This window comes from Elephas maximus, chromosome 11 (genome assembly GCF_024166365.1).
Source record: "Elephas maximus indicus isolate mEleMax1 chromosome 11, mEleMax1 primary haplotype, whole genome shotgun sequence".
In the NCBI taxonomy this organism is placed as follows: Eukaryota; Metazoa; Chordata; class Mammalia; order Proboscidea; family Elephantidae; genus Elephas; species Elephas maximus.
In genome coordinates, this window is record NC_064829.1 from 107,799,983 (window position 1) to 107,824,587 (window position 24,605).

The window sequence follows — 24,605 nt, forward strand, 5'->3', positions numbered from 1 at the left end:
AATGCTCCCCAGAACTTCTGATGGCACAGGACAGGAACCATCCCCGAAGACAAATCATCAGGCATGAAAAGGACTGGTCAGTGGGGGGGAGAGAGATGCTGATGAAGAGTGAGCTAATTAAATCAGGTGGACACTGGAGAGTGTGTAGGCAAGTCTTGACTGGAGGGGGGATGGGAAGATAGAGAGAGGGAAGATGGCAAAATTGGCACGAAACGAGAGACTGTAAGGGCTGACTCAATAGGGGGAGAGCAAGTGGGAGAAGGGAGTAAGATGTATGTAAACCTACATGTGACAGACTGATTGGAATCGTAAATGTTCACTTGAAGCTTAATAAAAATTAAAAAAAAAAAAGAGAGAATATGGAATGGGTGGTAGAATAAGGCAGCTCTGATTACAAGCTATACACTCATCGTATTACCAGCTTTGTTTTATCTTATTTTCCCTTCCACTTCCACAACCCATTTTCCTCCCTCTAAGCTATATAAACAGCTGGTGGTCTCACACTGTGGGAATATGACCTCATGGACATCACCAAACAATGTTACAATGACTTGGTAACTGATAGGAATTGTGTCTTCTGTATTGAGGACATCAATTTTTCATCTGACAAAGGAAAAGTGTGGATGCTGAAGGGAAAAGGTGTGTACTGCCCTGGACATTTTCTGCTTCCTTTTACGGATTCGCTGTCTTCCTCTTCTCCACCCTCCTCTGCACTGGGAGTGGCAGACCCATGGAACTGCACCAGTGAGATCTCCTGCCTTCTGGCATCCAGCTGGGCTCGTCAGTGGGAAGCCCCAAGAGGAGACCAGAGGCAGGTTATTGAGTGAGATGGTGGTATTTATTCCCCCAGTTCCCTCTCTATAGTGCCACTGTGGGTTGGACATATTTTTCAGCTTGAGGTCAGAGGTCCTGACAGGAAGCCCTCTTTAACAGCTGTCTCTCTCTCTCTCTTTCTCTCTCTCTCTGTGTCTCTGTCTCTCTCTCTGTCTCTGTAGGTTCTAGCAATGGATCCTTCTCACACTTTCAGGTCTAGGAATGTTAACAGAGACCCAATGGTATCAACCCCAGGAAACTGTGCCACCTCCTGTATTTCTCTATATCACATGTGCATGCACACACACACACACACACACACACTTTTGTCAATTATCCCAATCCTAACCTCTCCTCAAGTTACTCAGGTGGGGTGAGCTCCTTGTTTGTGCCAGCGGCCTAACTGCTAATGTAGAAGCCTCATTGGTCCAGTGAACCTGCTTGACCAATGGTCATGGAGATGCCCAAATATCTTTGGCTGCAGCACCCCAAAGGCTCTACTATTACCCAAATTGGAATAGGGATGAGGGCCAGACCAGCAAAGGATGGGGTCTGGGATGGTGGGTCTCTTGCTGGATACCCCTCATCCCTCACACCAGATCTCTGGTGTCCTGCCCTCCCCTTCACATAAAGAAACCCTATCAGTGGGTGAAAAAGATAATGTCTTTATTATCAGACACACATGACCACTTCTTGAATGTCCACTTCCCACAGGGCAAGTTCAGCTGTTCCCAGTGCCTCACAAATGTTGTTATCAAGTGATAAAGTGGGTGTGGGGGACGATTCAGAGAAAAAGATTCATAGAGGTGATAGGGAAATAATTAGGTGCCCAAGACCACTAGGTCATGAGGTCAGAAGGAATGTTAGCTATGCAGGATCAGCGGAGGTTAAGAACCTCTAGAAATTAGGTCAATAGGGAAGACAAAACCCCCCACACCAAAAGGCTAGGGACAGTCCCAGCCCCACCATCCAAGCCAGACAGCAGGCAGGGGCAACTCCATCTTGGGGTAAAGGCTCCTCATCAAAGTATTCAGTCACAGAGAAGGTCCCAATATTCCGGGTATTGTTCAACAAAGATTTGGAATGTTGGGCCATGCAGCCCTGAACGTCCGCTGTGGAGGAGAACCCACCTACAGGGTGAAGATGGCGTTACAGAGGACACAAAGTACAGCACACCTTAAACTGTCAGATTCAGGGTCCCAGCCCAAGCCCCGTCCTCCCTCAGACCAGGAACCTAGGCCTCTGGCTACCTCCCACTTTAGGACCAATAAAACCCCCTGCTCCTTTTTCCTGCAGGACCCAGGATTCCTTGCCCCAGCTCCCTCCTCCTTCAGACCTATGAGTCAGAGCCTCCAGCCCCCTCCCATGTCAGCACCAATATGACCACGTCCCCAACCCCCTCACCCTCATGATGAGGTTTTCAGCACTCACCTCCCCTGAACTTGATGTAGCCCTTATAGCAATGAGTAGTGCCCATAGGGCAAGTAATAACTTTGGGGTCTGAACAAGTTCCAAAGAAATTCACACAGGCAGGACACCTCAGGCCTTCAGGGTCAGGGGCAGCTGGAGAGCAGAGAGAGCGTTGGAGATGCACAGCTCTGCCCCCAATTCCAGCCACCTCCCTTGAGCCCCAGAGTCTCTGTCTCTGGGACCCCCATCTCTCCACGTACCCCAACCAGCCTGCTGGATCTCATACCTGGTAGAGGGAGGTTGTTTGCCAGGACACTGGAACTGTCAGCTCTGTTGCAACCATTGGAGGAGCAGACATGGAAGTAAGAGGCGACGAGCACTCCAGGGGGACCCGAGTGTATGGAGATAGCCCGGGACTCCTTTGTCCCAGGAGAGGCACAGCCTTTGCTCCCCAGTAGGAGTAATTTGTGTCCTGAGGGGGTGACAGAGTGAAAGCTGGGCTGGAAGAGGGGAAGGCCCAGAATGAGGCAGGGACTAAGGAGCAGGACTTGGGGATTCCAAGATGCTCAGCAACCACAGGGTGAATGCAAGTTCCCTGATTATAATAGGACAGGTCATGATTACTGCAGGGTACAGACTGGAGCAAGAGTCTGGGTCCAGCTTGGTCACCTCCAAGCTGTGTACCCACAAGTAAGTCATTTGCCACCTCCGTGCCTTATTTCCTCATCTGGATTATGGAGGACACACTAACGCAATAATCACAGGTTTGCTGTGAGGATTGATTGAGATACACATACAAATCGTTTAGAAAAGTGCCTGGTACATGGTGAATAATAAACGTCTACCTGCTCCCTGCTCCCCTAAGTAAATCAACATCCATGGAAGCAGCAGTCAAGAAACCAAACGACACATTACATTGGGCAAATCTACTGCAAAAGACCTCTTTAAAGTGTTAAAAAACAAGATGTCACTTTAAGGACTAAGGTGTGCCTGACCCAAGCCATGGTGTTTTCAATCACCTCACATGCATGTGAAAATTGGGCAACAAATAAGACCGGAGAAGGACTGACACCTTTGAATTATGGTGTTGGTGAAGAATATTGAATACACCATGGACTGCCAGAAGAACAAACAAATCTGTCTTGGAAGGAGTACAGTCAGAATGCTTCTTAGAAAAGAAGATGGTGAGACCTTGTCTCACATACTTTGCACATTTTATCAGGAGGGACCAGTCCCTGGAGAAGGACATCATGCTTGGTAAAGTACAGGGTCAGCGAAAAAGAGGAAGACCTTCCATGAGATGGATTGACACAGTGGCTACAATGGGTTTAAAAATTACATCGATTGTGAGGATGGCACAGGACAGGGCAGTGTTTCATTCTGTTATACGTAGGTTCACTATGAGTTGGAACCAGCTCCACAGTGCCTAACAACAACAACCTGCTTCCCCGGATACCTGCATATCTCATTCCCTTACCTCTTTCAAGTGCTTGTTCAAATTGCAGCCTTTACCTTTTACCCTATCCTCCCTTTCCCTACTGGATTTCTCTACATATCTCTTACCTTCTACCTGTATTTCCTGATTTTTTTTTTTCCTGTTTTCCATGAAGGTCCAAAAGGGCAGACACGATTGGATCTGCAGTGCACCAATGCACCTTACCAGAGCACTGTATCCAGTGCTTCAAAAACACTGCTCAAAACAAGAGTGCTTGGCACCCAGTGCTCAGTAGACACTTATCAAATGCATAAAGTCATTAAGGTTGCTCTTCCAGTACTGTCCTCAGCTCTTTTTGTAGATTATCACGTATATCTTCACAAACACGCAGCAAGGTAAGTACTACTATTGTCATCGCTTTGACCCTGTTTTTCACAGGAATAAACCAAGGCACAGAGAACGGGAGAGCTAGTCCAGCCTCCAGGAGCCTGGTTCCGTGGTCAAAGTCTTGTCTTCCACGCGGGAGACCCAGGTTCGATTCCCAGCCACTGCACCTCATGCACAGCCACCATCCATCTGCCAATGGAGGCTTGTGTGTTGCTACGATGCTGTGTAGGTTTCAGCGGAGCTTCCAGACTAACGTAGCCTAGGAAGAAAGGCCTGCTTATCTACCTCTAAAAGTGAGCCAATGAAAATCCTATGGATCACAATATCCCAATCCACTACCAATCCTGGGTATGGCACAAGGCCCGGCAGCGTTCAGTTTCATTGTGCACTGGGATCATCTCAACTACAGCTAACAAACAAACCAGAACCCGTTGAACTCCAGGCAGGAAGGGCACCTGGGCAGGAAATTCAGGGAACAGAACACAGGGCAGGAATGCACAGGGCCCAATGGAGGTGCATTGTCCTCCTGTCCAGCCCGAGTACCTGCGTCCATGAGCAACAGCGTCTCCTGACACACTTCCCCAGCTGCACACATCCGGTTCCCAGACGAAGTCCACTCGATAGGTTCCCGAGGCTTGTATTGACCAAACCTCAACATGTTCCCCGATTGACAGACCAGAAAATCTGGAGAGAAGAAATCACCAAGGTGTGCTTAATCCAAGGAATCAGTCTTGTCTGTCCCTCCAGGTCTCATGCTTGGGAAGGTGATTGCATTGGTTAGTCACAGTCCAGGTGACCTGGTTGCAGGGTTCTTCAGTCTCAGACTTAGAAAGGATTTGGGAAGTCTAAGTCCACTCCCTCCTCCCCACCCCATTCTTCACCCAGTGTCAGCATAAGTGCCTTCTGGGACCACCTCTCTCCACCTCTCGAAGTAAGCTGCTGTTCCCTTTGGGTGTGAGATAGGTAGATCTTAGACTGCACCAACCTCTACTTTCCTATCTGGCTTCAGGGTCCTCATCTGGAAAATGAAAATGGTAGCCTGAGCAGTCATTTGTAGACCATTTATTTATTTCAACTGATAATCCTATGTCCCAAAGAGAATTACCCAAATGCCTAGTGTGTACTGAGTGTTTACTAAAGACTAGGGTGCTGTAAGTGCTTTCCATGCATGAGCCCATTTAACCCTCCCAAGGAGCCACCTTATCTGGATTACCTCATTTGATTCTCACAGCAACTCCTAAAGTAGATGGTGCTATTATCATCATCCCCAGTTTGAAGATGGGGGAACAGTGGGCAGAGAAGTTGTTAAGTAGCTTGCCTAACGTCTCCAGACTGGTAAGTGGCACAGGTGGGCTTAGAACTCAGGTATTCTGGCTCCTGGGGGTTAGAGGGATGATCATCCTCAACTGCCTTGGCCCCTGTGACCCTTAGGAATCTAATTTGAAAACCATGGGCCTAGGGCTTCTCTAAGGGCAGTGGCAGTTCAGTGGTAGTGTCCTCCACGAAAGAGACCTGGTTCGATTCCCAGCCAATGCACCTCATGCACAGCCACTACCCATTTGTCGGTGGAGGCCTGCATGTTGCTCAGATGCTGAACAGGTTTCAGCAGAGCTTCCAGGGTAAAACGGACTAGGAAAAAATGCCTGGCTACCTACTTCTGAAAATCAGCCAATGAAAACCCTATGAGCACTAGGGTCCAATCTGCAACTGATTGTGGGAATGGTGCAAGACCAGGCAGCTTTTTGTTCTGTTGTGCATGGGGTTGAATGGGTCAAGAGCCAACTCAACAGCAGCTAACAACAACAACAGCAGACCTTCTCTTAAGGGCATCTCATGATCAGCCCGATGTGTCCCATGACGCAAAAACACCTGTACTGAGGACTCAGCATCCATAAGCATATGCAACATTTGCAACAGCCCCAAGAAAGGGGGCTGCTCATTTCTCCATTTCACAGATGACAAAACTGTGCCTCCTGTTCCCCTCCTCCAAGCCTGAGCCCCACTCTCCCTGCCCCAATCTCCCCCACCTTGCTCAACGGAAGCCCCTTTCTTGCTGTTGTTCAAGCCAAAAATGCTGCTGACATTGTTGACAATTACCTCTCTCTTACACCCTATATTGCATCCATCAGGAAATCCTGTTGGTTTAAGCTGCAAAATATCTCCAGCACCTGACCGCTTCTCATCACCTTTATTGTTTCCACCCCATCGGCTCTCACCTGTCTCCTTCTGGGTCTCCCTGTGTCACCCCCATGCCCCTTTTACTCTCTATTATCTACCCAGAGGGATCCTTATAAAAGGTAAGTCAGTACATGTCGCTCTTCTGCTTAGAACCTTCCAGCAGATTCCCATTTTCTCCAAGTAAGAACCAATGTCCTTAAACCGCCTATAAGCCCCCACGGAGTCTGGCCTGTCCTATGACTCCCTCTGAATTTCCTGCTCCACTCCTCCTCGTCCGTTCTGCTCCAGCCACACTGGTCTCCTGGCTTTTCCTCAAACATGACAGGGGTATGCTTCCACCCTTGTCTGGAACCACTTCCCCCTAAATTCTGCAAGGACCTTTCCACACTTCATTCAGGCCTCTGCTCTGATGCCACCCTCTCCAAGAGGCTTTCTCTGACTAACTGTCCTGTCTAGAAGAACAGCACCGGGTGCCTCCTGCATTGTTCTCTGATCCTTTTACCCTTGGTGTTTCTTCTTAGGCTTATCACCACCTGACATAGCACTGATTTGTCTATATTTATTTGTTCAATGTCTACCTTCTCCAATAAGAATGTAAGCTCCATGAGGACAGGGATTTTTGTTTTGTTTGCTCCCTGGTGTATCTCCAGCATCGACAATAGTGCCTGGCAGTAGGAGGGACTCATTACATAAATGTTGTTGTGTGCCATAGAGTCGAGTCCGACCCATAGCAACCCCATGTGACAGAGTAGAACTCCGCCATAGGGTTTCCTAGGCTGTGATCTTTACAGGAGCAGATGGCCAGGTCTTTTCTCCCACAGAACCACTGGGTGGGTTCGAACTGCTGGCCTTTTGGCTAGCAGCCGAGTACTTAACCATTGTACCACCAGTGCAATGTGGTCTATTAATATTTATTTATTATTTACTTATTAATATTTATTTATTAATAAATAAATATTAATAGACCACATTGGTGAAGGAGGCTTAAAGAGGGAGTGAAACTCAGCAGCTCAGGCTGGAACCCACATCTCTCTGACTCAGACACTAATCTCTTAACTGCCATGATCTCCCTGACTGTGCTGACCCTTGGCTCTCACCGGTTTCGGCTGTCTGCAGGATTGTTGTCATTGTTAGGTGCCATCGAGTCAGTTCTGATTCACAGCAACCCTGTGTAGACAGAAAGAAACACTGCCCAGTCCTGCACCATCCTCACAGTCATTGCTATGTGAGAGCCCATCGTTGCTGACACTGTGTCAATCCATCTCATTGAGGGTCTCCCTCTCTTTCACAGACCCTCTGCAGGATAGGAGTACAACTCCCTAGGGGGGCAGTGAAGGTTATTCAGGTGCCAATCCTTTGGTACTTCTTCAAGATGGCTCTGCCATGGACTGTTCTGGGAAACCTGTGCTCTTGCACCCAGTCCTCTCCCATCCCTAAGTCTTTGACAAGCTGTTCTTTCACTTTGGAATGTCCTTCTCTCCTCCACTTATTCTCTGACATCTTGTTGTATCTGACCTTGACGGTGTTCAATAAATATTTGCTAAACTGCTGAATTGAACTGAACCAGGGAAGGCAAAACACCTTCCAAGGTCTGGCTCCAATGTTGAAGCTAGGAAAATATGGATATATTTTAGGAATATTCGTTTGTGGCAAAACAGCTCTGTGATCTGTGGTGTGTGTGGGTATGTGGTGTGTATGTGGAGTGTGCGTGGGGGTGTTGTGTATATGTATGGGGTGTTTAGTATGTGTGTTGAGGGTGTGTGGGATTTTGTGTTGTGTGATGAGAGCCCTGGTGGCACAGTGGCTAAGCGCTCAGCTATTAACCAAAAGGTCAGCAGTTGGAACCCACCAGCCACTCAGTGGAAGAAGGATGTGGCAGTCTACTTCTGTAAAGATTACAGCTTTGGAAACCTATCGGGCAGTTCTACTCAGTCTTACAGGGTTGCTATGAGTTGAGATTAACTTGAGGGCAATAGGTTTGTTTGTTCTCTGGTGGTATGTGATGTGTGGTGGGTATATGGTGTATGTCGTATGTGTGTGGTATATGAGTGAAGTGTGTGGGATTTTGTGGTGTGTTGCGGTATGTATAGGGGACAGGTGTGTGTGCATGTGGTATGTAATATGTGATTTGTGTGTGGCGTGTGTGTTGTATAGCAGCATTGTATGTGTTTGTGATGTATATGGTATGTGCTTATTGTGTTTGTGTAGCATGGTATTTGATGTGTGCATTTGTGTGTGTTGTATGTATTATATGTTACGTGTGGTGCATGTGGCATGTGATGTGTGGTATGCATGAGTTGTGTGTGTGTGCTGTGTGTACTGTGTATGTGTGTGTGTGTGGTATGTGTGATGTGTGTTGTTTCTAATTTTTTTTCTGAAATGCCTTCTGGACTGATAAATGTTACCTAGTCCCAGGGATGAGGGTTCAGACTTTGTCCCTTCCTTCTCAATACCCTTCTGTGACTCCCCCCTACCTCTGGGGGAAAATCCATGCACTCGGCCTGGCTTCTGAAGGTACCTGACAGACCACCAGGCCCTCCACCTGCCACTCCACCCCCCAACAATATCCATTCCCAAGACAGGCCAGGTCACTTCCTGCCTCCTTGGCCTTGCACCCACTGTCCTTTCTGCTTGGAATAGCTCTCCCTTTGTCTTCCGCGCCTGCCTTGTCAACCTGGAAAAGGGGCAATCATTCTCTGACCCCAGCTGCACCCCTCCTCTTAATGAGGCCTTCTCAGGCAAAGCTGAGGAGCCCTTCTGGGGAGCACCTTCTGGAAAGCCTCCAGGCCTTTACGCATGCTTGTTCCCTCTGCCTATTAATTTCCTTTTCCTCTTCTATGAATAAGCTGCTGCTTATCTTTAAGACATGGCCCAAAGGTTACCTCCTTTGTGAAGCTCTTCTTCACCTCCACCCCTGGTCATTAGTATCTTCCTCCTCTGAGCTCCCTCAGGCCCCAAACCCCTTTCTCCTATAGCCTTAACCACCCAACTCATGGCCATCTGAGTCTGTTACATCTCCCCTTCCTAGTCTTGGAGACTCTTTAGGGCAGGCACATGGTCTGACTCATTTTGGGTCTCCATGGGTGGCCTTGGAATTCTGCATGAACTCAAGTCAACAAACACACCCTGGGCACCTATCCTGAGCAGGATCTTGCGCACGATGCTCAAAACCTTGATGTCAATGACATCAGCCCTGTGCTCAAAAGGGGGTCCCAGTTTAGCCAGGGAGACAGATCCGATCACAAACAGGAATATCTGCCAAACTCACTCAGCTCCTGTCTTTGAGCTTCCTAGTGACATGGGCAGATGAAGAAACAGGCTCAAACAGAGAAGGCCCTTCTCCCATTCAACTTTCCTCGGTCCTTCCCCTCTCCTCCCCACCACAGCTTCCCTCTGATTCATGGTTCTTGTTATTGAGATGCTCCAGGGCACTCCTGCCTTCCCTGTCCCATATGAAGTACCCCCCATTTTGTCTTGATTTTCTTTCCTACTCAGCAAGACCACTGGGGTGCTCCAGGATCATGGGTAGGCAGTGGGTAAGGATGGTAGAGGGGCTGGGGATGGTCAAATGGAAGTGGGAGAACCAAGGTTATCAGAGGTCAGCAATGTGGAGAAATACAATCATCGGAAGCAACAAGTGGTTCCCCAAAAAATGACCTGTCAGGGTGAAAACCTGCCCATGATCCTGCACTCACACTGTACCCAGTAAAAACTAAAACCCATTGCTGACAAGTGGATTCCAACTCATAACAACCCCATAGGACAGAGTAGAACTGCCCCACAGGGCTCCCAAGTTGTGACTGGTGGATTCGAGCCACTGACCTTTTGATTAGCAGTCAAACACTTTAACTACTGCGCCACCAGGGCTCTGTACCCAGTTAAGTTACTTGCAAAGTAGCGTGCCCTCCCGGCTCCCCTTCCACCAGGACTGGGCCCTGAGCTTAGTCTATCCTGCCCCATTTAAAACTCCCACTTGTGGGCCCCTGTCCTATATATCTGCCCCCTGGAACATGTCCTCTCTCTCTCCCTCCCCCCTGCCCAGAATCCCCTCACTTTGCACATGTCTGAGTGAGTAATAAACTTCTAAAGTATTATAATTGCTGGCTTTGGTGTGATGGGTTTGAAAGTCCCCCACTTTAACTAAGGGGAGCCCTGGTGGAACAAAGGGTTAAGTGCTCAGATGCTAACTGAAAGGTTGGCGGTTCCAAACTCACCCAGTGGCTCTACAGGGGAAAGACCTGGTGATCTGTTCCCACAAAGTTTACAGCCTAGAAAACCTTGTGGGGCAGTTCTACCCTATCACATGCAGTCAGAGTTAGTCAGAATCAACCCCATGGCACACAATAACAACAACATCAAGCCTCGAGGCTGCAATACAGGGCAGGGTCCCATCTCCTGTGTGTAGGACTCACCCTTACTATTGCAGTTCTCGCTCACACTTATGGGCCCGATTTCCTGGGTCCCATTAAGCAGGTTGCAGCCTGCTTGGGCCATGCACCCTTGCACTCTCAGAGTGGCGGTGATCCCCCCTGTGGAAAGGGAGAGAGAGGGAAGATGAAGAGTCAGACACTGAAGCTATGACCATTCAACCTTCAGAGGGAGGCTCAACTCCAGGAAGTCCGTCCCACCCTCCTCTGGGACCCATGCCTCAGTTTACCCTCCCTCCCTCCGAGACTCAGATCTCAGCCTTCAGATCTCCCCACTGGGGACCTGCACCTGTAGGGACCCCAATGTCTCCAGAACGTACCTCCATTGAGCACGACGTTGCCACTGTAGCAATGCGTGAGCCCCGCAGGGCAGGCGAGCTCTGTTCCCTTCTCTGGGCACTCATCTGTTGACAAGCAGGTGGGGCACTGCACGCCTCTTGGGGCTGGGGCAGCTGGGGAGGTGAGAGTGTGAAAGAGACTGAGGGGGGTCTCAGTTTGGATCAGATGCCTTCTCTCCACCCCGCTTTTGCTGGCCCCAAGAGTCAACCACATGAATCTCCTGGCATGTGTCCTCCTCAGTTTCTCTCACACAGGCCCAGAATGTGGGGAATTAGGGATGCGGGGTCACTGGAAGAGCAAGGGAGAGAGGGAATAAGAGTTATGAGAAGAACTTGGGGCCTGAATGCAGAGGGGGCCAAGGCAGAGCAGAAGCACTGAGGTCCCAGATAGGGTGTGGAATGGATCCACAGGGTGGAAGAGGGGGCCTTCTGAGACCACACACAGACACATTGGTCAGGGCAGGGAAGAGATCCCCCAGAAGGGACCAGTGCTTGGACTGCAAGTTCTACTAAAAAGTGAGGGAAGACCAGACGTTCAGAAAATATTCCAAAAAGTAGAAAAACACAGAACATGGCCCTCCAAATGTGATTCACAAAGCTCACATACTGTCCATAACAATACTGGACAAGAATGGTAGGGGAAATTTGCAGGCCAGGCTCACTCAGGAAGACAAAAAAAAAAAACCATAAAGCATTAGTGGGCCAGATCTAGCAGTACAGAATAAAAGGAGCATGCAAGATGCCCAGGTTAGATCACCACCAGTCTGAGGTTAAGTTTCACATCCCGGAAGTAAGACCCTTTAGTGCATCAGGGCCCTGAGAGGAAGCTGGGCTAGGGGAGTCCTGGGGGTGTATGAGTAGGGCAGGTGGAAGCCAAGAAGCAAGGGAGTGAGAGAACAAGCCAGGGAGCAATCAAGGGAGAGACAGAGGCAGCCATGAGCAGGTGAGCAAGGGAGCAATACAATGGGCACGCAGATGGAGAAGGGAACCAGCAGGGGAGGAGTAGTGAAAAAGAAAGTGGGAGAGAGTGAGGCCAGGGAAGGGGGCAATCCCTCCGCACTCACCTCCACCCCCTCAGCCCTGTTGCTCCCCTTAGCCCTACAGCCCATTTCCCTTCCTCTCCTTCCTGCCTCCCGCACCTCTTGAAGACAGGGCCCAGAGCTGGGTGCTGTTGGAGAGGTCATTGCACTTGTTCGCATTCCGGCACACGCGGGTGTAGGAGATGATGGAGAGGCCTGGGCCGGCCCTGTGCTCAGTGATACGGCCCTCCTGTTCTTCAGCCAGAGTGCAGCCCTTGGTGATCACTACATTCACCTGGGGACCTAAGCAGGAGGAGGGAGGCCAGTGAGCCGGCGTGGGGATCAGGACTCCAGGGTCCTGGCATAGAGGAAAGAGGTTCAAGAGGAGATGATTGGGCACCCTCCACTCCCCCGCTCCCAGTTGCTATTGCTGGGGAAGGGAAGCAGCTCTCGTGCTGGGGGAGGGGTCTCCTGAGTTCCTACACAGAATGCCGATGGGGCTGGGCAAGGGTGTTGGCCTGGAGGGGTGAGGGCTGTGGCCCCTGGGCTTTCTCACCGTTTTGAATGTGTATCAGTGTGTCTTGGCAGCCCCAGCCGCCCTCACAGTCTTCCTCGCCAGCCGTCCACTTGAGGGGCAGTTCAGCTGCATCATACACAGAGTTCAGTATCCCCTTCTCGCAGGTCAGAGCCTGGACTCCTGGGATAAAAAAAAGGAGAACCAAATCCATCTTAGCAGGGCTCCCCTACTTCCTTCTGAGGGAGATCCTCTAGCCACCAGCCTCTGGGATTGGGTTCCTCACTCACGGTGCAGGGTGAAGGTGACCCCCAGGAGGGCCAGTAGGGGGGCTGGACTCATGGTCAGTCTGCAGCTGGAACGCTGGCATCTGCTCTTGGGATTTCCCTTGGGAAATCACAGTCCTTTTATATCATATCTTACCCAAGGCAGCCCAGGAAAGGGGTGAGGTGGGGAGGGCCTTGCTAAACAAAGTCCTAGGCTCCTCCCTCTGAGTCTGCAGCTGCTTGGAGGGCTTAGAATCTGAGGCCTCTCTTCCTCCCCCAGACCCAAGAGTCCAGCCCCCAGCCCCCTCCTCCCTCACACCCAGAACTCCAGCCTCCAGCCCCCTCCTCCCTCAGACCCAGGAGTCCAGCCTCAGGCCCCCTCCTCACTTACACCCAGGAGTCCAAGAGCCTCCTTCCAAGACTCAGGAATCCAGGAATTCAGGCTCCCAGTTCCCTCCTCTCTCAGACCCAGGAGCTTGGGCCCCCAGACCCAATAATAATTAGAAACTGAGGTATCCTGGCTCCCAGGCAGCACCAGTGTATATCCCCAGTCCCCTTTCCTCCTAAACCCAGCTACGTGGGTCCCCATCTCTGCCCTGTTTCAGGGTAGTTTGGGAAGGTGCTTTCCTCATCTCTCATGGCACCCTGGCCACATTCTGGCCCCAGGTGGGGAAATGGCCCAATTGCCCATGAGGACATTGTGTGGTGGCATTGGCTGATACCTATATTCTCTCTGTCCCAACCTCTGTCCCCACTGACTTCCTTCTTCCCTTTTCTTTCTCTTTCCTTCCTGTACTGTTTTCCCTTTTATTCCTCTTTTCATGCCTTTCTCTCATGCACTCTCTTCTTCTGCTCCCTCCCCTGACAGCACAACATAGGCCCTAGAGTTCCCACTTGCCTGCCACTCTGGAAGGAGTTGGGATATGCCGTTTGGAGAGGGGGGTAGTGGAGACTGACTAGCCATTGAAGAATTGGGGTGTACATTGGAGACTGACTAGCCATTAAGAACTAGAGTGTTCCTTGGGGAAAAAAAAAGCTTCCTTCCCAGAAACTGAGAGGTGAGAGCAATGGCATGTTAGAAAATCAGCTTTTTGGAAAAACAACAACAAATCTTGCTTTGTAGTGTTGGCCTATTTCTGTGGTGTAAATACTCCTACCATGTCTCACTTTAAGCTATCAACAGTTTAACAACTAGCTCACAAAATTCATAAATATTTAACAATTGAGTTTTATAAGGGCCTATTGAGCCAGTGTCAGCACACGGATGGGTGAGAGGAAGACAGGAAAGAATAAACGGTATCTGCTAGTGACAGCAAGGTCCCTGGGTGGTGGCGCAAATGGCTTAGGCTCGGTTACTAACCTGAAGGTTGGCTGTTTGAATCCACCCATCGATGCCACAGAAGACCTAGCAATCTGCCAGATTTCAGCCAAGAAAACCTTACGAAGCAGTTCCTTTTGTCCCAAGAGGTTGCCATGAGTCAGAATCAACTCGACAGTAACTGGCTTGAGTTTTTATTTGTTTTGGGGCTAGTGACTGCAGGGGATAGATATGGGTGTATAAGAAAGAGAAGGGATTGGACTGGACTATGGGATTGAAAACGATACTGGTGAAGAATGAGTTTCTTGGATCAAGTAGACACATGAGACTATGTGGGCATCTCCTGTCTGGACGGGAGATCAGAAAGCAGAGGGGATCAGAAGCTGGCCAAATGGACACAAAAATAGAGAGTCTAGGGAAGGAGTGTGCAGTCTCATTAAGGGCAGAGCAATTAGGAGTATATAGCAAGGTGTATATAAATTTTGGTACGAGAGACTGGCTTGATTTGTAAACTTTCACTTAAAGCACAATAAAAATTGAAAAAAAAAAGAAAGAAGGGAGGGAGAGAGAGAGAAGGTGGGAATAAGGATAGAGGAGAAAAAGAAATAAATTTGTCACTTGCAGCTTAATGCTGATATATAACACATTTATATATCCTATTTTTATTTGTGTTTGCCAGTTTAATATTTGCCACGCAGACAGTGACACGTTTGTCTCATCTCCCACTGTGTCTACACCACCTACTTGGCATATAGCAGATACTCAATAAACATTTATATGACTGAATGAATGAGTAGGGTAGGGAAAAACAAAGCCACCACTAACATTTGATAGATTGTGCACTGCAGAACACTGTCCTTTCCCCAGTGATTTACATTGTCACTATGTGAATGGTGCCCTCTGGAGTTGTGCAGACCTGAAGCAGTGTCCCTGGAGGATAAGGGGAAGGAGGGGTTGCTAAGAAGCAAATAAGTCATAGATAATCATTTAAACGTCTTGTTTTACTCAACTAATATTTACTGAGGCTGGGGGTAGTGCCAGACACTGCCCTAGTTGCTGGGCTACAGATTGTAGAGCTCACAGCCTAGCAAGAGAAATAGACACTAAACAAACACACAAATAAGAAACATATTAGATGGTTCTGGGTCCTTCTATACAGAAGTAGTGTTAAAGCAAGTGACTGAGCTGGTTACTTCAGCTGGAAGGGGATTAAGGGGACTTCCCTGAAGGCATGACATTTAAGCTGAGAGCAGAATGAAAAGAGCCAGCCTGTACTCTATACTCTCTCCTATAGGGTCGCTGTGAGTTGAAATCGACTTGATGGCAACAGGTTTGGTTTTTTTTGTTTGTTTGTTTTGTTTTCTCAAGAGTCTTGCATATTCTACAAATACCAACTTCATAACAATAACAGAAATACCAACAATGCGAAACACTACCATTTATTACTGATGCCAAAGAGTGCTTGGTTAATAGTTCTCAGGTACTCACCCACAGCGCTGCCAGTACTGGTTTTTTGTTTGTTTGTTTTGCTTTTTTTTGTTTTTTGTTTATTGAACTTTTGTTGTTAAAACCCAGTTGCTGTGGAGTCAGTTCTGACTCAAACAAAAATAGGATATATAAATGTGTTACATATCAGCATAAAACTGCAAGTGACAAATTTGTTTCTCTTTCTCCTCTATCCTTATTCTCACCTTCTCTCTCTCTCCCTCCCTTCTTTCTTTTTTTTTTAATTTTTATTGTGCTTTAAGTGTGTGTCAGCGTAGAACTATGATCCTTTCAGAAACAGATCATCAGGCCTTCTTCTGAGGTGCCTCTAGGTGGATTTGAACCGCCAATCTTTCGGTTAACCGTTCTCACCACTCAGGGACTCCTTTTTTGCTATTAGGTGCAACAATTGCAAAAATTCCTTGCTCATCTTATAGAAAAGAATACAGAAGCTGAGAAAAGGAAAAGGGGCTTGTCCAAGGTTCTGAGTCAGGGTGTGGCCAAGCGGGAATCAGTTCTGAGCTCATAAATCCACCGTTTGGCAGACTCACCCTGCTTCCTCCTTCCTGATCAGCCAGTGTGTTCACCAGGCATGAGAAGCCTGCGTAATGCCAGAACTTGCTCCAGATATTTACCTACATAGAGGACAAAGCCAGGCTTTAGCATGTGGCTGGGGCCACCCCCATCTCTTTAACTCCAGCTAACATATTTTTCTCCTGAGTGATCTGAGGAACAAGTGTTTTGCTTCTGGGTTTCCCCAGCTCAAGCCCCTCCCTCTGTCAACGCCCTGATAGCCCTGAGCTATGACTGTCTGTGACCCTCTTGCTTCCTCACCAGCCTGGGGGCTGCTCAAGGACAGGGCCTGAGTCTGACCCATCTCTAAGTCCCAAGCATGGCCCTACACAGAGCCTAATCCACAACAGGAGGGCTATGAAGGGTCCAGCACTTCCAATCAAACTTGTTTTCAAGGCACTGCAAGGGCTATTTCTCTCCATTCCCTAATGTCCCTTGTGGCGTAGTGGTTAAGAGCTCGGTTGCCAACCAAAAGGTTGGCATTGCAAATCCACCACCTGCTCCTTGGAAACCCTAGGGAGCAGTTCTACTCTGTCCTGTACTCTGTCTGAGCTCGAAATCAACTCAAAGGCAGTGGGTTTGGGTAATATTCTTATTTTGAGATTTTTTTAAGCATACAGAAAAACAGCAATAGATTCTGTCCCCCAAAAAAAGTTCAGACAACACTCGTATACCTTGACCTGGATACACCAGTTGTTAACATTTCACCACAGTTGTTCACATACACATATGCACACAATTTGAAAATATTTTTTTATTTAAAATTGTTAAAGTTGAAGTCATTATACTACTACTAAGTGCTTCAGTAAGTACCGCCTTAAGAATGAAGACTGTCCTGCATAACCAGAAAACCTTTCTCATACCAAAGTAGTTTCACGCTGATACTATATTGTCTACTATATAGCCCATTTTCAATTTTCCTCAATTGTCCCAATAATGTCCTTTATATCATTTTTTTTTTCCAATCAGAGTGACAATCTGGGATCAAACACTGACCACATTGTGTAAAAACAAAACAAAAAAGTAATTGCCATCAAGTTGATTTTGACTCATGGCAACCCCATGTGTGTCAGAGTAGAATTGTGCTCCACAGGGTTTTCAATGGCTGATTTTTAAGAAGTAGATCACCAGGCCTTTCTTCCAAGGTACGTGTGGATGGACTAGAACTTTGAATCTTTCCACTTGTTTTTGTGGAGTGTTCTACGGCCTGGGTTTGTCTGACTGTTCAGGACTCCAGTCATTTTACTTATTTTTGGCAATAGTCTCCATGGGTAACATTGTATCTTCTGCACTGCATCACATCAGGAAGTCTGTAATATCAGAATGTTGCAGTCTCAGCTAACTAATACGTAATCTGTGGAGTAAAGCTTTGAGGCTGTGAACATCCTCTTCCCCACCCACTAAGACCCTTCTGTTTACTTGCACACTCTGGGCCCAACTACTTACAGAAGACTCTCCTTTAGCAAAGAAACACAACGCTTTGGTCCAGCACCTCCACCTCATCTCTGCACATTATGAAAAACTTTTCCATCCAGGGAGATCATCCCTCAGAGCTGGTAACATAAATCCACTTCATGCAGCTGGAAACGAAGCCCCAGAAAGGGGAAGAAGAAGCTTGGCTCACAAAATCAGGAAACAGCAGGAACCCAGGCTTTCAAAGCCACCTGCGCTCTTTCCCACTACCTAACAGCACACTGAAGATGCTCAAGAGCTTCTGAATGATTAATATCCAATCTCCTCATCTGCCAAACACCCAGTTTTTCCCAACAAGAAAAATTATTCGTATGGCAAACAGACTCACATTCAGGTTATAGGTCTTTGCACTAAGCAGGAGGCACAGAGGGCAAATCCCACCTTCATTGCTGACTGCGTGTTAAGGAACAGCATGAATTTGATTCCCACGTGGAAAATAGAATCAGTCCTCACCTTCCCACTTCTGCATCCCCATAGCCACCCTAGGCATAGCTGTAGCCCTAACCATAACCCTACTCCTAAATATGATCCTAAACTAGCCCTAGTCCTAATTCTAACCCTAACCCTAACCTTATCCCTAGCCCTAGTCCTACTTCCCCCATCACACGTCACAAGTCAGTTTGTCGTACTGTGTGGACTTGTGTGTTGCTGTGATGCTGGGAACTATACCACTGGTATTCAAATACCAGCTGGGTCACCCATGGTGGACAGGTATCAGCTGAGCTTCTAGACTAAGACGGACTAGGAAGAAGGGCCAGGTAGTGTACTTCTGAAAAGAATTAGCCAGTGAAAACCTTATGAATAGCAGTGGAACATTGTCTGATATAGGGCCAGAAGATACAACTGGGGAAAATCTAGGTGCCTCCTCAAAGTAGAGTTGACCTTAATGACATGGATGGAGTCAAGCTTTCAAGACCTTCATTTGCTGATGTGGCACAACTCAAAATAAGAAGAAACAGCCGCAAACATCTATTAGTAATTGGAACCAGAATGTGTGAAGTATGAATCTACAAAAATTGAAAATCATCAAAAATGAAATGGAACACATAAAGACCCAGGCATTAGTGAGCTGAAATGCACTGGATTGGTCATTTTGAATTGGTCCATCATATGGTCTACTGTGCTGGGAATGGCATTGCATTCATCGTCAAAAAGAACTTTTCAAGATCTATCTTAAAGTACAACTCTGTCAGCGATAGGATAATATTTATACACCTACATGAAAGACCAGCTAGTATCACTATTATTCAAATTTACGCACCAACCACTAAGGCCAAAGATGAAGAAGCTGAAGATTTTTAGCAAATTCTGCAGTCTGAAATTGATTTAACATGCAATCAAGTTGCACTGATAATTACTGGTGATTGGAATGCAAAAGTTGGAAACAAAGAAGAAGGATTGATAGCTGGAAAATATGGCCTTGGTGACAGAAATGATGCCAGAGATCACATGATTGAATTTTGCAAGCCAACAACTTTTTCATTGCAAATACCATTTTTCACCAGCATAAATGGGGACTATACACATGAACCTCACCAGACAGAATACACAGAGGCCGACTGCAGATCACACCATCAATTACTAATATGTAAGTTCTAGCTGAAACTGAAGAAAATTAGAACAAGTCCATGAGAGCCAAAGTATGACCTTGAGTATATTACACTTGAATTTAGAGACCATCTCAAGAATAGATTCGACACGTTGAACGCTAATAACCAAAGACCAGACAAGTTGCAAAACGACATCAAGGGCATCATACATGAAGAAAGCAAGAAGTCATTAAAAAGACAGGAAAGGAAAAAAAAAAAAGACCTAAATGAATGTCAGAAGAGACTCTGAAATTCGCTGTTGAATGCTGAGTAGCTAAAGCAAAAGGAAAAAATGATGAAGTAAAAGAGCTGAACAGAAGATTTCAAAGGGCGTCTCGAGAAGATACAGTAAAGCATTACGATGACACGTGCAAAGATCTGGAGATAGAAAACCAAAATGGAAGAACACACTCAGCATTTCTCAAGTCAAAAGAACTGAAGAAAAAATTCAAGCCTCAAGTTGCAACACTGAGGAATTCTACGGGAAAAATATTAAATGATGCAGGAAGCATCAAAAGAAGATGAAAGAATACACAGAGTCACTATACTAAAAAGAACTGCTTGATGTTCAACAATTTCAGGAGGTAGCATATGATCAGGATCTAATAGTACTTAAGGAAGTAGCCCAAGCTTCACTGAAGCCAATAGTGAAAAACAAGGCTCTGAGAACTGATGGAATATCAACTGAGATGTTTCAACAAATGCATGCAGTGCAGGAAGTGCTCACTCATCTCTGCCAAGAAATTTGAAGACAGCTACCTGGCCCACCAACAGGAAGAGATCCATATGTATGCCTATTCCCAAGAAAGGTGATCCAACCAAATGCGGAAATTATCGAACAATATCATTAATATCACTTGCAATCAAAATCTTGCTGAAGATCAAAAGGACTGCAGCAGTATATCCACAGGGAACTGCCAGAAATTCAAGTCAGATTTAGAAGAGGATGTGGAACCAGGAATATCATTGCTCACGTCAGATGGATCCTGGCTGAAAGCAGAGAATACCAGAAAGATGTTTACCAGTGTTTTATTGACTGTGCTAAGGCATTCGACTGTGTGCATCATAACAAATTATGGATAACATTGCAGAGAGTGAGAATTCTGGAATGCTTAATTGTGCTCATGAGGAATCTGTACACAGATGAAGAGACAGTCATTTGAACAGAACAAGGGGATATCGCATGGTTTAAAGTCAGGAAAGGTGTGTGTCAGGGTTATATCCGTTCACCATACCTATTCAATCTGTATATTAAGCAAATAATCCAAGAAGCTAGACTATATGAAAAAGAATGGGGCATCAGGATTGAAGGAAGACTCATTAACAACCTGCGTTATGCAGATAACACAACCTTTCTTGCTGAAAGTGAAGAGGACTTGAAGTACTTACTGATGAAGATGAAAAACCACAGCCTTCAGTATGGATTGCACCTCAACATAAAGAAAACAAACATCTTCACAACTGGACCAGTAAGCAACATCATGATCAACAGAGAAAAGACAGGTTGTCAAGGATTTCATTTTACCTGGATCCACAATCAACATCCATGGAAGCAGCAGTCAAGAAATCAAAAGATGCATTGCATTGGGTCGATTGGCTGCAAGAGATGTCTTTAAAGTGTTAAAAAGCGAATATGTCACCTTAAGGACTAAGGTGAGCCTGACCCAAGCCACGATGTTCTCAATCACCTGGTATGTATGCAAAAGCTGGACAATGAATAAGGAAGACTGAAAAAGAATTGATGCCTTTGAATTGTGGTGTTGGCAAAGAATATTGAGTATGCCATGCACTGCCAAAAGAATGAACAAATCTATCTAGGAAGAAGTACAGCCAGAATGCTCCTTAGAGGTAAGGATGGTGAGACTACGTCTCATATACTTTGGACATATTATCAGGAGGGATTAGTCCCTGAAGAAGGACATCATGCTTGGTAAAGTAGAGGGTCAGAGAAGAAAGGAAGACCCTCAACGAGATGAACTGACGCAGTGGCTGCAACAACGGGCTCAAGCATAGCAACAATTGTGAGGATGGCGCAAGACTGGGTAGTGTTTCGGTCTTTTGTGTATAGCGTCACTATGAGTCAGACCCAACTCGACAGCACCTAACAACAACAACAGTCCTACTTCCAAACATAGCCCTAGACATACACTACCCCTAAATCTAACCCTAGCCCTAGCCTAACCCTAACACACTAACCCTAGCTCCTGCCCCATCTCTCTCATCCCCAGCTATCTAGCCACTGGGGCTACATCAGCACGCAAGCTCTGGAATCCATATGATTCCCTCCACTTCAGATCAGATGGCCCCGTTTCTTTCTCATCTTTAGCCATGCTGGGGTAAGTCAGAACTCAAGTTAAAAGGACACAGTCCTTCAGACTGCCAAATAGGCAGATACCAGCCCCTGCTGGCTCTCACTGCTGTGGGTCTGATACTTCCCCTGGAATGACTCACAGAACTCACACAGAGTATCCATACTGATTACTGACTTTTTATAACCAGAATGGATACAAATGAAGACACACATAGGGAGAAGTCCAGAAGGGGTCCTGAAGCAGAGCTATCATGTCCCTAGTGACCCTATAAGACAGAGCTGAACTGCCCCATAGGGTTTCCAAGGTGGTGATCTTTACAGAAACAGATTGCCACATCTTTCTCACACAGGGCAGCAGGTGCATTCAAACCGCCAACCTTTGGTTTAGAAGCCCAAGTGCTTAACTGCTGCACGACCTGGGCTCCTTCCCACAAAGATTACAGCCTAGAAAATCCTGTTGGGCAGTCCTACTCTACAAAGACATTCTTATTAGGCAGGATATTCCAAGAGCTTTGAGGTTGCCTCCAGGAGCTGGTCAAGGGCTAAAACTTTAACATGCAGGGTTTGGACAACCCAACTTTGCTGAGTTAATCCATTTCTGTACATGAATTAAATAATTATGTTTCTGTATAAGAGCTACAGCTGCTAACCAAAAGGTCAGCAGTTTGAATCCACCAGCTGCTCCTTGAAAACCCTGTGGGGCAGTTCTACTCTGTCCCATAGGGTCATATGAGTCAGAATCGACTCAACGGCAACAGGTTTGTTTGGTTTTTTTTTATTATTATTCAGGAAGAGGGTAAAGGGTTAATTAACTTTAGACTTTGATAAGTGCATTATGCAAGCTTTAATTTCTAGACTATTCCCTAAACACAGATTGTCAGACTGGATTGAAAAAACAAAATCCAATAATAAGCTCTTTTTGGTTTTTTTCCTTCTTCTTTTAAAAAAGATCTTAGGTGTTGTATGAGACCACTACTATAAGAACTCGAAAAATAGTTTAAACAGAGAAGAAAATATTCTTTGATGGTTACGAGAGTGGGGAGGGAGGGAGGGGAGAGGGAGAGGGGTTTTCACTTATTGGATAGTAGATAAGAACTATTTTAGGTGAAGGGAAAGACAACACACAATACAGGAGAGGCCAGCACAACTGGACTAAACCAAAAACAAAGACGTTTCCTGAATAAACTGAACACTTCAAAGGCCAGCATAGCAGGGACAGGGGTCTGGGGACTATGGTTTCAGGGGACATCTAAGTCAATAGGCATAATAAAATCTATTAAGAAAACATTCTGCATCCCACATTGGAGAGCAGGGCCTGGGGTCTCAAACGCTAGCAAGCAGCCATCTAAGATGCACCGATTGGTCTCAACCCACCTGGAGCAGAGGAGAACGAAGAACACCAAAGACACAAGGTAATTATGAGCCCAAGAGACAGAAAGGACCACATAAACCAGAGACTACATCAGCCTGAGACCAGAACTAGATGGTGCCCACCTACAGCTGATGACTGCCCTGACAGGGAACACAACAGAAAACCCCTGAGGGAGCAGCAGAGCAGTGGGATGCAGACCTCAAATTCTCATAAAAAGACCAAACTTAATGGTCTGACTGAGACTAGAAGGACCCCAGAAGTCATGGTCCCCAGATCTTCTGTTAGCTCAAAACAGGGACCATTCCCAAAGCCAACTATTCAGACAGGGATTGGACTGGACTATGGGATAGAAAATGATACTGGTGAAGAGTGAGCTTCTTGAATCAAGTAGACACATGAGACTATGTGTGCAGCTCCTGTTTGGAGAGATGAGAGGGCAGAGGGGGTCAGAGGCTGGCTGAATGGACAAAAAATAGGGAGTGGAGGGAAGGAGTGCGCTGTCTCATTAGAGAGAGAGCAACTAGGAGTATATAGCAAGGTGTATATAAATTTTTGCATGAGAGACTGACTTGATTTGTGAGCTTTAATTTAAAGCACAATAAAAAAAATTTAAATAAAGAAAAGAAAACAAATATATCATAGTGTTAAAAAAAATTAAAACTGGCAAAAGCTGTGTGATAGATATATTTGCTAGAAGAAAAAAAAAGAGTAGCTACTGCTTACATAGAACCAAAACCATGTGAAATTTGGTTCTTTGGTTGGCATGTTTAGGATCATGGTTTCATGGGACATTCCATTTAATTGACCTAATAGCATGTTTAGTGCTTCTGTTCTACCTCCCAGTCTGTGGCATAGTGCATGGGGTCTTAAAAGCTCACAAGCATCCATTCAATGCATGACAATTGGTCTCTATTTGCCTGGAGAAACAGAGAAAGAAGGAGAGTCAGGAATAGGAGGAGGATATGGAATGTGTGGCTAATTCCTTCCATGAACAACTGCCTCCTTTTTCATGAGACCAGAAGAACTGGATGGTGCCCAGGTACCATTACTGAATATTTTGATCAAAGATTCTATAGAAGAATCATGATCAAAAGGGGGGAAATGGAGAACATAATTTCAAATTCTCACAGACTGCAGACTTTCTGGAGCCATGAGATGCTAGATGAACCCTTAAAACTATTTGCTTTACCTACCAAATTCAAAAATCTTCCAACACTGGAACTTGGAGGGGCCCTGGGAACCTTTGCTGATTCATCCCCAGGTACTTGCAGGCCTGTCTAGGCACTAGGGGTACAACACAAAACAAGCCCGTGCCCTCGTGTAACTCATGTCTAGGGGAGAGGGAGTCAGACAAGCAAGTAGATTTGCATGTGATGTCAGCTGTTGATGAGGGTCATGGAGGCCACAGAGCAGGAAATGTCGGAAAGTGAAAACAGTAACTCTCTAAATGAGGTGTCAGGGAACCCAGCTTCCCAGGATGACACTGAGTGTGAGCAGGTATCTGAAGGCAGTGAGTGAGTGAGCCTGTGCAGACACAAGGGAGAGGGTATTAGAAAAAGAGGAAATAATAGGTTCGAAGGTGCTGAAGTGATGCTGACCTTGGTAAGCACACCCCCGCCCCCATGTCCAATGGCTGAAAAAGACCTGCTCAGACTCAAGGAGCCCCAATTTCCATCCCAATACAATTGTCCAAATCA

The 24,605-nt window shown here is 46.6% G+C and overlaps 1 protein-coding gene across 1 annotated transcript; it reads right to left on the reverse strand.

The window, feature by feature from the left end:
• Nucleotides 1–1,482: 1,482 nt before the first annotated feature.
• On the reverse strand, nucleotides 1,483–12,887 carry CD177 (CD177 molecule). The gene is made up of 9 exons (XM_049900816.1): nucleotides 12,812–12,887; nucleotides 12,564–12,704; nucleotides 12,128–12,310; nucleotides 10,971–11,102; nucleotides 10,636–10,752; nucleotides 4,589–4,729; nucleotides 2,510–2,695; nucleotides 2,245–2,376; nucleotides 1,483–1,943 (listed from the first exon to the last, which is right to left on the reverse strand). The coding sequence occupies exons 1-9, from the start codon at nucleotides 12,861–12,863 to the stop codon at nucleotides 1,723–1,725; spliced, it is 1,305 nt and encodes a 434-aa protein (XP_049756773.1). The 5' UTR covers nucleotides 12,864–12,887; the 3' UTR covers nucleotides 1,483–1,722.
• Between the last annotated feature and the right edge of the window lie 11,718 nt (nucleotides 12,888–24,605).

Excerpts from the sequence above, each read along its gene's own strand:
- CD177 (XM_049900816.1), bottom strand. The coding sequence starts at position 12,863 with ATGAGTCCAGCCCCCCTACTGGCCCTCCTGGGGGTCACCTTCACCCTG. Across the intron at positions 12,311-12,563 it reads ACTGATACACATTCAAAACG|GTCCCCAGGTGAATGTAGTG; the intron begins GTGAGAAAGCCC and ends CCTCCTGCTTAG. Across the intron at positions 1,944-2,244 it reads CTACATCAAGTTCAGGGGAG|GTGGGTTCTCCTCCACAGCG; the intron begins GTGAGTGCTGAA and ends TTCACCCTGTAG.